The sequence below is a fragment of the Neopsephotus bourkii genome, unplaced genomic scaffold, assembly GCF_033783945.1.
Source record: "Neopsephotus bourkii isolate Nb327-2 ecotype Australia unplaced genomic scaffold, CSIRO-AGI_Nbou_v1 NB_1634, whole genome shotgun sequence".
NCBI classification, from domain to species: Eukaryota; Metazoa; Chordata; class Aves; order Psittaciformes; family Psittacidae; genus Neopsephotus; species Neopsephotus bourkii.
Window position 1 is genome coordinate 7,547,926 of NW_026902109.1, and position 12,857 is coordinate 7,560,782.

Consider the following 12,857-nt stretch of genomic DNA (forward strand, 5'->3'; position numbering starts at 1 on the left):
CTGGGATGCTTGTGGCTCTGAGTGCCTTGTACTTTTGTCTGTCTCAAAGGGACCCAGCTCCTGCTCCAGCTGCCTTGCAAACACAGTGATGAAGTATGTGAGGCACAGAGGGCGGGAAAGCACTGGGTATGGTGGCTGGAGGGCAATGGTGGCAGGGCAGAGGAGCTGAATGCAGGAGAGGAGGGGATGTTGCAGAAAAAAATGCCCTCTGTATCCTCTCAGATATGAGTGCTGGACACCATACTGCTCTGACAGGTGACAATCACAGGCCCAGCACATTCTCTTCTCTTTTTTAGCAGTCACTTTTATACAGAGCAGTGCTGGGGGGGACAGTGCCATCAGCCTCAACATTGCCTGTGGGCCCAACAGCTGTGAACAGGCTTAACCATGAAGTGGCTAATTCCGTAAGGTGGCAGTGCTAGAAGGGTCAGGACAGGGACAGGGTCCCTCAAGCAGCCACAGCTGTGGTGATGGGCCCAGGTGCAGCACATCTGCAGTGATGAGACAAGGCTGCCTCTGCCAGGGATGGGGAAAGACAGGCACTAGCAGGTAGCCATGGGTTGTATGTGGTGTCCCCTCTCAGTGGCTACATTGCACTGGCCAAAATGGGCTTGAGGAGAGTCAGCTGTGGTGTGGGAATGGCCCGTGTATCTTGGAGAAAACACATGTCGTGGCTTAAACCATGACAGGGTCAAATGCCCGTTGGGCCAGACAAGTCAGCCAGCCACTTCTGGTGCACAGGAGGGTGAATGCGTCATTTTCTGAGGGCTAGAAAGCACAGACCTGGGGGCAGCAGTGAAGAATTTTTGCTCAGCCGTGAACTCTACTCACTAGGGATTTAGCCATGTTCTGCCCATGTGTGGGTTGGCATAACCTAAGTTGAGAACAAGGTTGTCACCTTTGTGAGGTCTCTTCTCATGCCAGGTAGACAAAAAAGCCTTAAACCATAGCATTGCCAGACCTCATTGTGGGAACTTGGGGAGAGGTAAGTGGGCTAAAAATCTGTGCTATTTTAAAGTGATATTCTCTTTATTAAGGAAGAGGGAATTGCCATCTATTTTGAACCAGCAGTCCTAGCAGAGGCTTTGTATCTGAAAGTATTATAATAGAAGATGTTGGGCTTAACAGCATCTACATCTACTATATTTCAAAGGCTGAATAGATCCTTGCTTGTGTGTTTACCAAACGACTGTGCAGGTGTTATATAAATGTGTATCTGTAATACGCATACACTGCAAGTCATCTCAAAATATTTTACTTAACTGCTGCTAGCAGGCAGAATGGACAGCAGGTACTATGAATATCTGCAAACCTGTCTTGAAAAATCCCACTCAGAAGTAAATATCAAGCACACAGTCAGCATGCTCCAGGAAGCTGTGCTTTTGTGTGTGTTGGGTCCATGGAAACATCTGATGGTAACACATATATTAGCTTGTGCAGTGTTTCTCTGGAAGCAAGTGCTGGTTACAAGGAATCCACCTCTGCTAGCACTGAATTTCTACCTTTGACAAAATCTGGAGTGAAACTACTGATTAAGATGATGCCTAGCAATTATGCTACAGTAAGTTAATTACCGAGGAACAGCTTTGGCTAGACTGCTTGGGTTTGTGAAAGGAAGAAAGGTGATGGTGTCGTCTGAACAGCACAGCTGAAATATTGACACTCCTGCAGTCTAATATGGGAACAAGTGCTTCCCTTTCAATCTGTGTAAGTGAACTTAAATCTGGCTTCTTGAGTCCTTTCTTAGATCTTTTTTTCTTTCTGAGAAGGCTGTACTTCTTCCCCCAACCCAGCTGCTGCATCTGAAGAGGGAAAGAGGAGATATTTAGAGTAATATATCATAAATACTGTAGAGACTTTTTTTAAGACTTCGCAGCTTATATATTAACAATGCTATAAAATATGTTATAAAATATGCTATAAAAATGCTATAAAATATGATATTAGTTCCTTTTAGGTAATTATGGCTTCAGCATTAACATCATGTTCTAAGAGTGAAATGGGTCTAAGGGTTTCAGTGCATGTTTGTGTGTGTTCACCACAGCAGCACTGCTGGACGTGGCCTCCTCAAGCTCTGGCTTGGGCCTTTACTTAAGGGATAGATATTTTTAAGCTGAAAAATAGCTTTTCTATAGTGGTTCAGCTACAAATCGATGAGGAAGTCTTTCCTTTTTCCTTCAGAAAACATAGTAACAAAAACATTTAAGAGCCTAGTTTTAGAATGTGTTGGGATAAAGCTACAGTATAGTAAAATCCCCCCTTAAAATGATATGCAGGTACTGTTTTACTATTCCTGACACAGAACTGGTAAATCCAGGTGTTCCTGGTTTGGACTTCTGTTCTCATGGCATGGTGGAAACAGGTCCTCTGCTTTGTGATTGCAAGCATAGCCTGCCTGGTAGGAAAATGAGGGCAAAAAATCTGGAGACCAGTAACGAGAGGTGTCCCTCAGGGATCGGTGTTGGGACTGGTCTTGTTTAACATCTTCGTCGCTGACATGGAGAGTGGGATTGAGTGCGCCCTCAGCAAGTTTGCCGATGACACCAAGCTGTGTGGTTCGGTTGATACACTGGAGGGAAGGAATGCCATCCAGAGGGACCCTGACACGCTTGTGAGGTGGGCTGATGAAGTTTTTCCCTCATGAAGTTTAACCATGCCAAGTGCAAGGTCCTACACCTGGGTCGGAGCAATCCCAGGCACAGCTACAGGCTGGGCAGAGAAGAGATTCAGAGGAGAAGGACTTGGGGGTGCTGGTCGATGAGAAAATGAACATGAGCCAGCAGTGTGCGCTTGCAGCCGAGAAAGCCAACCGTATCCTGGGCTGCATCAAAAGGAGCATGACCAGCAGGTCGAAGGAGGTGATCCTGCCCCTTTATTCTGCTCTTGTGAGACTTCACCTGGAGTATTGTGTACAGTTCTGGTGTCCTCAACATAAAAAGGACATGGAACTGTTGGAACAAGTCCAGAGGAGGTCCACGAGAATGATCAGGGGACTGGAGCACCTCCCGTATGATGATAGGCTGAGAAAGTTGGGGCTGTTCAGCCTGGAGAAGAGAAGGCTGCGTGGAGACCTCATAGCAGCCTTCCAGTATCTGAAGGGGGCCTATAGGGATGCTGGGGAGGGACTCTTCATTAGGGACTGTAGTGGTAGGACAAGGAGTAATGGGTTAAAACTTAAACAGGGGAAGTTTAGATTGGATATAAGGAGGAAATTCTTTCCTGTTAGGGTGGTGAGGCACTGGAATGGGTTGCCCAGGGAGGTTGTGAATGCTTCATCCCTGGCAGTGTTCAAGGCCAAGTTGGAAGAGGCCTTGGGTAATATGGTTTAGAGTGAGGTGTCCCTGCCCATGGCAGGGGGGTTGGAACTTGATCTTAATCTCCTTTCCAACCCTAACTATTCTATGATTCTAAAACATAGCACAGTGAGTAATGTCACCCCTTTATAAGGCAAAGCAGAGGGGTGTAAGAGGAGAGAAAGGGTATAGGAGAGCAAGGGCTCCTCATGGCCCCGCTGCATTTCCTTCTCTCTTGCATGCATCTCTCTGAGGCACCACCTGCAGGGCTGAGGGGCTCAGCAGGCCTGGCAGTGGAAGCTTCTAGAACCAACCAGAATCTCCATGCCCTGCTCAGGGCAGCCCCCTTCCCTCACAGAGGCCCCTGAACCCTGCTGCAGACCCTAGTGCAGGCACCTGTGTGATAGCAAGTGTACTGGGCAGCCTCTGTCTGAACAAGGTGACAAAGCAGCTCTTGAGTGCAGGTTGTTCATGACTTCTTATGTGTTTTTGCATTTGCTACTGCGATAAGAAATTTGGAATAACCAGGTGAGCAGATGGGAACCATTTACCAGGCTCATGCCGTGGCTGCTGCATAAATTCCCATTCTGGCTTCTTTATGAATCTTGCATGTTTTATCTTGGTGAGTTGGGTACAAATTTGCACATTTCACATGGCTGGAAGGCTGTGCACCAGCCCTCGGTCAGCCTTTTTCCTAAGTGCTGGGGCTCTTGAGGCAGGGTTTTTGCAACTCCTTCCTGTCTTAAGCAGGGCATCTGCCTTGACCTGAAGCCCCATTTTCTCTGAATGTAAGTATAAAGGTGTTTTGTTAAGATTTATGCCATTGCAGGCCCTGCCTCAGCTGTACAGAAGAAAAATATTAGTATTTTAAGAACATGCAGTAGAAGTAGAATCTGTACTAAGATGCTATAATGAGGACAGTAATTTTACCTAAGGTTAAGACCCTTACCTTTACCTTTACCTTACCTTTACCTAAGACCCTTAGCCCTTAAAATAATAAAAGCCATTTCTGCTTATCACTTGCCTCTTTTTATTCCCCAGAAATCTTTATCTTCTATTCAAGTGAGGCACACAACAAGTAAAGTCTCACCAGATCTCAGAGAAAGAAGCACGTTTGGTGTTCCTCTGGAAACCCTCATACAGGATGCAACGCAATATGGAGTTCCTCTTCTTGTGACACAGATGGTGGAGTACCTGGAAGCATTTGGTAAGTTCATCTTTGTTTGGTTTCTGAAAACTGTTACTCTTTGTTTAAACTGTATTTTTCAGCTGTAACTGCTGAAGTATATTTTTACAATTATTATGTTTTTTTTTAGAGGAGCTCTTTCTTTTTGAGATTCAGTTTTCACCAGACAGGTATGGTAATACAGCCATTGCTTACTGTTTCATATTTCTTCTTAAACAGGCCTTGAGCATGTTGGTATATTTCGAATCAGTGGCTCAGTAAATAAAATCAAGGAATTGAAGCAGAAATACAATCAAGGAGAAAAAGTAGACCTTGTTACTGATGGAGATGTTGATTCTGTTGCCAGTCTCCTGAAACTCTTTCTGAAAGAACTGCCAGTGGCTGTTTTTCCAGACAACATCTGTTCTGGCTTGTTAAACACTTTCCAAGGTAAAGAACAGGCACATTCCAAGCTTCTGTCCTTTCTTTGGCAGTGACAGATAATGTGTTCATTGCACCTTCCTGTAAACAAGGGTTTAAGTTTCCTTAACCTGAGACTGATGTTTGTTTCTGATGGACCAATCTTCCCTGAACTTGTCTAGAACCTTTATTTTTTAAATTCATTATGGCTTTCAGACTCCCCAGCATCTTGTGGCAAGTCATTCTGAAATCCAATCCTGTATTTATTGAGAAAGGACATCTTCTGCATGCCTTCTTTTTAAAGTTGATAACTGTTGCTGGGATAATGTTTTTATTTTTAATCAAATCACCATCATAATGCATGCTGCTTTGTATAGCCACTGCCTCACTTCAGTCTTTTCCAAGATAGAGCCTCTTTCTCTATTTAACCTTCCTATGTTCAGAAGCCTTTTTGTACATCCCTGTTCCTATTTAGGACTTTTTACTAGTTTTCTTAGAGTCTGCTTGGACAGCAGTGTGTGGAGCAGCATAAAGTATTCAAAATGCAAAGCCAAAATAAGTGCCTACAATAATACACTGTCTAGTTCCCTACTCATGTTTATAATAGCTGAGCTAATGTGTTCAGATAATTCTGCCTAATGATTTTAGAGCTATTTCTTGCAGATATTTGCGTACAAATATGCATACAAATAAGTGGGTTTTGTGAGTTAGAATGCAGGTTGCTTTTGTTCAAACTTCATCTGCTAAATGCCAAGTTTTATGTATGTATTTTACTAAAAAAAAACCAACAAACCAACAAAAAAACAAAAAGGAAAAAAAGTCACTTTCATGACCTATGCAAGTCCGTGTTGAATGATTTATGCTTTTTTGCCATCACCTTCTTTTGACTGCCCTGAACAGTTTTGCTGGTATTTCTTTTTTTTTTTTTTATTATAATTCTAATTCTAATTATTTTTTACTTCATTCCCTTCTCCATATATCTCATTAATAAGTTGAGCACCATGGGTGCCTCCATGAAATGTTTGGTTTTAGGGCTAAGATTGACCTTTAGAGCATGATTTTTGATTCACAATGTCAGAGCTACACTGATGTGTGCTGGTGACGTATGGCAGAATTGAGCATCAGATGCCAATTTTTGAGCAGTACTGTCATCTTGGTCCTAAATAACCAGGAGACTTTATCATACTAATTCTGAACTGCTGATCAAATAAAGATGTTTGTGAACCCATTTTCTGTTTTGTAACTCTTACTTGAAGAATGAGAACCTAGAAAATGCTAAGTATCCCCAGTTTAGATTTTAAACATCTCTTGTGTAACTACTGTTGCATATTTATAGAGCAAAAAATTTTTGAGACTGAGAGTACCAGTTAGTCAGGAAGTGAAGATAATGTGGGGCTGAAAGGGTACAGTTTCTTATTCCTCTTAATGAGACTCATACAGCATGCATAAAATCTCTAGGGATAATCAAGGCTGACAATATTATGTCATCCTTAAAGGTACTTTTAAGGATTCAGGTAAATGCCTACTGCCTGCGATTCCATTTAAAAAGCAGCCAGTACCAGATGATTCTGTCATCACAGGAAGAATAGCAGAAACAGTCTATATAATAATCAGTATCTGGAAAATCCATGGTACTTAAATATTGATATATGAAAATTGTTTTTAAAATTTAGTGTACAAATTCTTGTTTAGGACATAATTATTTATTATTTTGCTCTAATGTATTTTAAAACCTTCCCTCTTTCTCAGATCAATAAAAATGTCTATGATGAAAATGTGTTATTTTTAGGAATATCTGTGTCACTTTTGTTTTCCTCCCCAGAGCACAAAATTCACACAACAGAATGCATACAGAACCTGAGACAATTGCTCAACTGCCTACCCAAAGCTCATCAGAACCTTCTTCAGTTCCTGTCTGCTTTCCTGTTAAAGGTAGCAACACACAGTGCAGTGAATTTCATGACTCTGGAAAACTTAGCTGTTGTGTTTGGACCCGCTCTGTTCAAGTGAGTACTCTATTTAGCTACCTTTATTAGGACTGCTAGATGACACTTTAAAATTAGGCTTTCTGTCATAACTATATGTCCAGTAATCAGTGGAATATTTGGAAAGTTAAATGTTTATATAGTGTGTTATGCGTGGAGGTAACAATTCTGAGATGGCTGACCATCTTCATCCTGTCAGGTACTGACTGTACAGGTCCAGCCTCCAGTAAGAAACCATCTGAAGACAAGAGGCATGAGAGATGGAGAGCTGTTTAATGAGAACTACTATTTTCTTAGGCAAGTTCAGTTCCGAGTGTAGAGGTTATTTAGATGTTAACCTTGATTCTGAAAAGGTAAGGCTGACTTTGGTCTTGAAATAGCGTTTGATATCAGAGAAAGGAATCTCTTCTATCAAGAAAGAGAAGTAACTCATTCTGTCCTTGCAGAATGACTAAAATGCAAATCGACATCCGAACAGAGGCCACATGAGCTCAAAAGCAATGAGTTCCTGGCTGAAGCTGGAGAAGGTGTATTTTGGGATGATGGTGAAAGAACACATAACTAGGTGCTAAAAAAGAAAGGTGGGAGGGCATGCATCTTGCAAGTCAAGGTGGTGAGGAAGAGCAGTCTTGAGTGATCTGATAATAGAGGATTCTCCAGTGAAGCTGAAATGATTTAGTTCTTTATCTACCATGTTGATACTAGAGGATATTTAAATGTTTATGTCTGTCTTACAATTTGTAAACCCTTTAGTGGCTCACAGGTGTTCCAGTTTAATGTGAATGATAAGCCAATGCCACTTTGCAAAATGTATATATTAACAATTAGTATTTTCTGTTCAGTAAAAAAGACGTGTTACTTTTCATATTTTTTTTTTTTATGGCAAGCAAAGTAAGTTAAGAAGATATATTCAGGTAATTTGGTACCAAAAGTATTAGAAATCAATGACAGGCTTTGTGTTGGGGAACTGTACTTTTTGCTGCTGTTTCCATAGGTGTCTCTGTGTCTGTTTACCCGCTCTATAGACTTATCAGCAGATGTATCAGCATATAGCCTTTGCAGGTGATATAAGGAAAAGTACACTTATTTTAGAAAAAGTACAGCTAGGGAGAAGAATCCAACAGCATGTAGAGTAGTAGGAGTTATGCCATTCACTCTAGTGAGAACAAGCTTCACCATGGGGGATATTCAGTGATGGAACAAAGTAATTCTACAGTCATTCCCTAAGTTCTTTAGTATCTGCATGCTAAAGTTAGTAAAGGAGTGTAGGCAGATGAGGCTTACTTCCCAGTGTCAGAGTTAGCTGTTGGTGATACTTATAAGCAGGTAAAATGCTGATGCCAGAAGGCCTTCACAAAAAATCTGACTGACCCTTAACACCCACACTAACTCGACTGTGCTGTCACTGTTCTGCCAACAGACCCCCTTTGCCATCACCTTGGACTTCTGTGCATGCACACACATGCAAGAATATTTTATTGTTTTACCTCAATTTCTAAATTACCTGAATGTGCACCCACTGATTTCTGTATCTACACATAAGAATGCAGTAGGCTCCCTTATAGATTGATGCACTATTTCAGTTTTTAAGCATCCCACTCTGTTTTGGGAGATGGTCCAGTTGCTTGTGAGCATACCCTTCTGTTTGATTTGATTGGTTTTTTTTTGAGTACACTTAGTGCTAAACTAAATGCATGTGGCAATGATCTGTCAGAGAAACCTTGAAAACAGCATCGGGTTTCCCTACCAGTGACTTGTCAAGACAACACAGCTACCATAAATAGAAGTCTGCCCTATGAACATTAACTCCAGCTTTTTAGTCATTCTGATCCTACCAGCTGTGGGAGAGAAACCAGTAAGTCTGGAGCTCATTTTTTTTAAAGTGTGTAACTTGTGCTGTCCTTGGAGAGTTACCTCCTAGGATTATGAAAAAATCACTTTTTTTTTTTTTGATAGTTGGGTGAAGGGGAGAGCATGGCAGCTGGCATTTTCTCTCTGTCAGATTGCTCTACCGCTTCCTGCTGAGTGACCTGAGGCCTTGAATGATTAGAAATAAGCCGTTTTTATTGTCCCGTAAAACAGCAGAATTCAAGTTAGTTTAATGTGGCAACCCATGTCTGCTCACACATGGAATAAAGTCATAAATATGCTTTATGTCTTTCAGAGCAAGAATTAGTGCAATTATTTACTGCATTATGAAACATTTTGCAGCCAGAGTTTAGACTCACTGGAAAGTGAAACACGTCGGGTACTTGCTATGTTTGTTCAGTCAGAATGCGAAGGTCATGGAAAAAACAACTCCAGATCTAATCTGCAGAAGTGTATATCCTATGCAGTTGTTGGAAATAATATTCTGGATATAACGTCAGCTAGACTTATGGTGCTGATTCATTGCAGTTTTTAAAACTGTTGTGCATGTATTCTGGAAATCTGCATTTTTGTGCAATTACTTCTTTCTTCTTTGATATTAAACAAGTAAACTAGGTTGTTTATAAGCCTTTTTACTTTAAACTTTTGATCTATTTGTAAGTTCTGTATATCACCTGTCAATCTGGTGTGCTTTTATTTGTAGAGACCTGTCATGCCTATAGCTTCACTGGAGTGACCGAGTTGGAATATTTAATAGTTGGTACACAAGAGCACATATGGACCCTGGGGGCATAAAATTAGAATATAAAACTTGCTGCTCATTATATCTTGCAAGCATAAACTGCATACACTTCACAATTAGTAAATATGGTAGTAGCAACACAAAAATATAAGCCTTAGCACAGGTATTATATTGGAAGTCTAGTTACATGGTCACAGGAAACTCCTAAATGCTAGGAAACTAGTATCACTGTGTGAAAAGTGAACTTAAATAAGCTGTCTCTTCTCTTGCAGTCCCTTAATTTAGTGCTGCTTATATCGAATATTTGACTAAATCACCTTCATATTAGAAGAATTCTGTTATGTTATTATATGCTTCTACCCTGTTCAGGGTGGTAGGACCCAAAGTGAGAGTAAGAAAAAAGGTAGGTTTCAGTAAAAGCATAACTGAGTAAAATTTTACCTTAGCCTCCTTTGTGAACCAGCTCCTGATTTCTTCTACTGGACTTCCTCCCTTGTGCTACATTTTGCCCATGAGATTGAGTTATGCTATCTTCACTGCTGTTAAGTTGCTCCGTCAGTACCTTTCATGTTACTTTTCTTCTAGATTTTTGACTCTGGCATCTCTTTCTTCTGAGACTTGAATTTTAACATCTGCATGGTGCAGCTTTCATGTCCTTATCTACTTCTAGGCAAGGGAACCAAAAACTGAACTCATCAGTCAAGTATCAGGCTGGCTACTCCCTAGACTTTCGTTGCTAGGCTCCACTCTTCTACCAACTTCTGTTGTTATCTTTATGATTATGCCCTGAACTATTTATTTCTGTTGCTATTCATCATCCTTCTTGTGAGCTGTTTCATGTCCTGCTAGTCTCTGTAAATCCTGAGGAGAATGTGTTGTTTTGCTTTTATCAGAGATTAACTGATGTTAAATTTCTGTAAATACTCTGTTTGCACCTCATCTTGGTAAAGAGATGTTTGCTACTAACCTCAGTAAGTAGTTCTGGCATGAGTGTACAAGGGATTCTAAACAACCAGCTGTTTGCTTCTACTCGCTTTGACTCATTCTTTCTCTTGTAGCAAATTTATAGCAAGCCTCCAACAGCAGGGAACCTTGGCACATCTCCGGAGCAAATGCAAGGCAAGGGACTGTATGGATTTTCTAGCTTCTACTTTGTGGCAAAGCAACTTTGAAAGGTTTAGGTTCCAGGAAACCAGTATGTGACTCCTGATGATCAAGTCTTAATGGTTTCTTATTTGTAGTGAGTGTTCTCCTGTGTTTGATTTGCACTCCAACTGACTACAGAGCTACATGTTCCCAGGTTTAGGAGTGTGTAAACATGGTTGCCCTATTGCCAGTCTGATAATATAGTTTTTGCTAGCAGTAGAAATATCTGAAGAGGCAGGAAGTGATTATTTTATGAAATTAATTGAAAGTCATCATGGAAGGTGGCTACAGAGAAAACTAAAAATGTATACTCTATATTTGGAATACACACCTGTTGCCACTCCTGGACATCTGCAGATGAGCATTGATATTTGGAGCCAGCTGGAGTTTGACATCCCAGAGCATTGCTTAGATTTATTTTAAGATGAAATGATAACTGGGTGCACAAAACAGGCTCCTAGTAAGGGAATGTGGGACCCAAAAGTAGAGTTAGAACTGTTTATCTTAATGAACAGCTTGTGCAGTGCTACTTGCTAGTGAGGAGTTAACAGCTGGTAGAAATGGATTTGGGAAAATATGTCTAAGTTAAACAATGATGCTGAAAAAGAAGGCAAAAGACTAAAATACCTGCTTGTGTGACCTGTGAGTTGAGGGTGTTGATGTTTGGGTAAATAATGAATAATCTCTTAGGATTGTTGTATGCAAGAAAGGCTGTTGATTGGTAAGTGAGGTTTTACGTGACAGCTTGCTTTTTGTGGAGAAACTGAGTCTGTCCTGAGAAGAATAGGGATCCAGGAAGTAGAACTATTAGCCAGTCTTAAAGAAAGAAGTGATGAGACAGTAGTTCACCCTGTAAATCTGTCTGCGTTGTACCTGGCTATAACTCTGCTTAAACCATCCTCTTTCAAAAAGAGCCCAAACTCAAGTTCTTACAGAAACAGCAGTAAGTTTACAAAAGAAGAATGTGAATGAAAGAATTTTGACTGGGCCCAGTATGTATATTTGTACTTTAAAATCCCGAAAAATGAATGTACTGCAAACAGAAGACTGGTGTGTTTATGTCTCCACGTCAGTCTCCAGAGTTTATGAATTTATTGCTTAAATATTACTGTTGTGCTGGGTGGAAATGAGTTGGTGCAATATGGCTGGAGAAGCTGGATTATGGTGACAGCATTTATGTAAATGTCTTGCAGGCTTCTAAATAGTTAAGTGGGGAATACACAGTTTCTTCAGGGAATGAAATTAGACTTCCATATAAAAAAAATGCCTTCACTGTAGCTGAATTGTTCCAGCTTATTCTACTTAAGTGGATAGTACAAATTCCACTTCTATTTATTAAAAATACATAAAAATATTAAAACAATTTTTACCTATGTTTGTTTTTTTTCTAAGCAGTTCTGGTAATAAGACATTCTAGCCATCAAAGTTCACCTTCATAAACTAAACTAGAGCAAACCTACTCTCTTCCAGCTCCAGTGCCAGTGAGTTATTGCAGATTTCTGGGGCTTTCTATGATCCTCTTGATCCTTGATTTTATAAACTTGATTTCTCAGTTTCTGTTCTAGCTATTTTTCTGTGCTGCTCAAAGTTTCATGTTTCATTTGCTACTCAAAGGTTGCGAACTGTTGCAGCAAACTGGAGGTCTGTCACTGGGAGGCTTGTTGGAAATGAGGCTGGAATTCCGCTTTGTCAAGTCACCCAGCTGGCTGCTTTGCTGAATTATCTTGAGTAATGGGGGGGTTCCTATGTGTCTCAACATTAGCCCCTGATCTGAGAGCTCCTAAACTTAATCTGTCTCTTCTTCCCTTAGGATCCCTGTCAGTCCCTTGGCTTGTGAAGAACAGAGACTTTACAATGGCCTCCTGCTGTATTTACTTCAACACCATGAGATGCTTTTTGTTGACTGGAACTCTTGTTTCTCACAGAGACAAGCAGATGGCCTTCAGGTAAGAAAGTTATGTGGATTGATTCAGCAAGTGATCAAAACTACTTCATTAGTTTGGAACTTAGAAATGAGAACATAATTGTTTATACCTAGTGTATTTAATGACTGTAGCTTGTTGCCAGCAATGTAAATATTCATCATATGCCTAAGAGAAGAAACATGAGTGCTTAAGATTAGGATTTTGAAACAAAAAGAAAGAAATAAAAAAAAAATAAAAGGCCAACAATAAAATCTCAAGTTGTTCCACTTTAAATATCGTAATGCCAAGGTTTTTTAGATCAAAGACACTGGA

At 40.6% G+C, this 12,857-nt stretch overlaps 1 protein-coding gene across 1 annotated transcript; it reads left to right on the forward strand.

The window, feature by feature from the left end:
* The first annotated feature begins 1,086 nt into the window (after window positions 1-1,086).
* LOC133223399 (protein FAM13A-like) lies at window positions 1,087-12,486 on the forward strand. Its single transcript, XM_061374074.1, has 6 exons — window positions 1,087-1,707; window positions 4,335-4,500; window positions 4,699-4,908; window positions 6,701-6,888; window positions 12,016-12,101; window positions 12,431-12,486. The coding sequence occupies exons 1-4, from the start codon at window positions 1,678-1,680 to the stop codon at window positions 6,886-6,888; spliced, it is 594 nt and encodes a 197-aa protein (XP_061230058.1). The 5' UTR covers window positions 1,087-1,677; the 3' UTR covers window positions 12,016-12,101; window positions 12,431-12,486.
* Window positions 12,487-12,857: the final 371 nt, after the last annotated feature.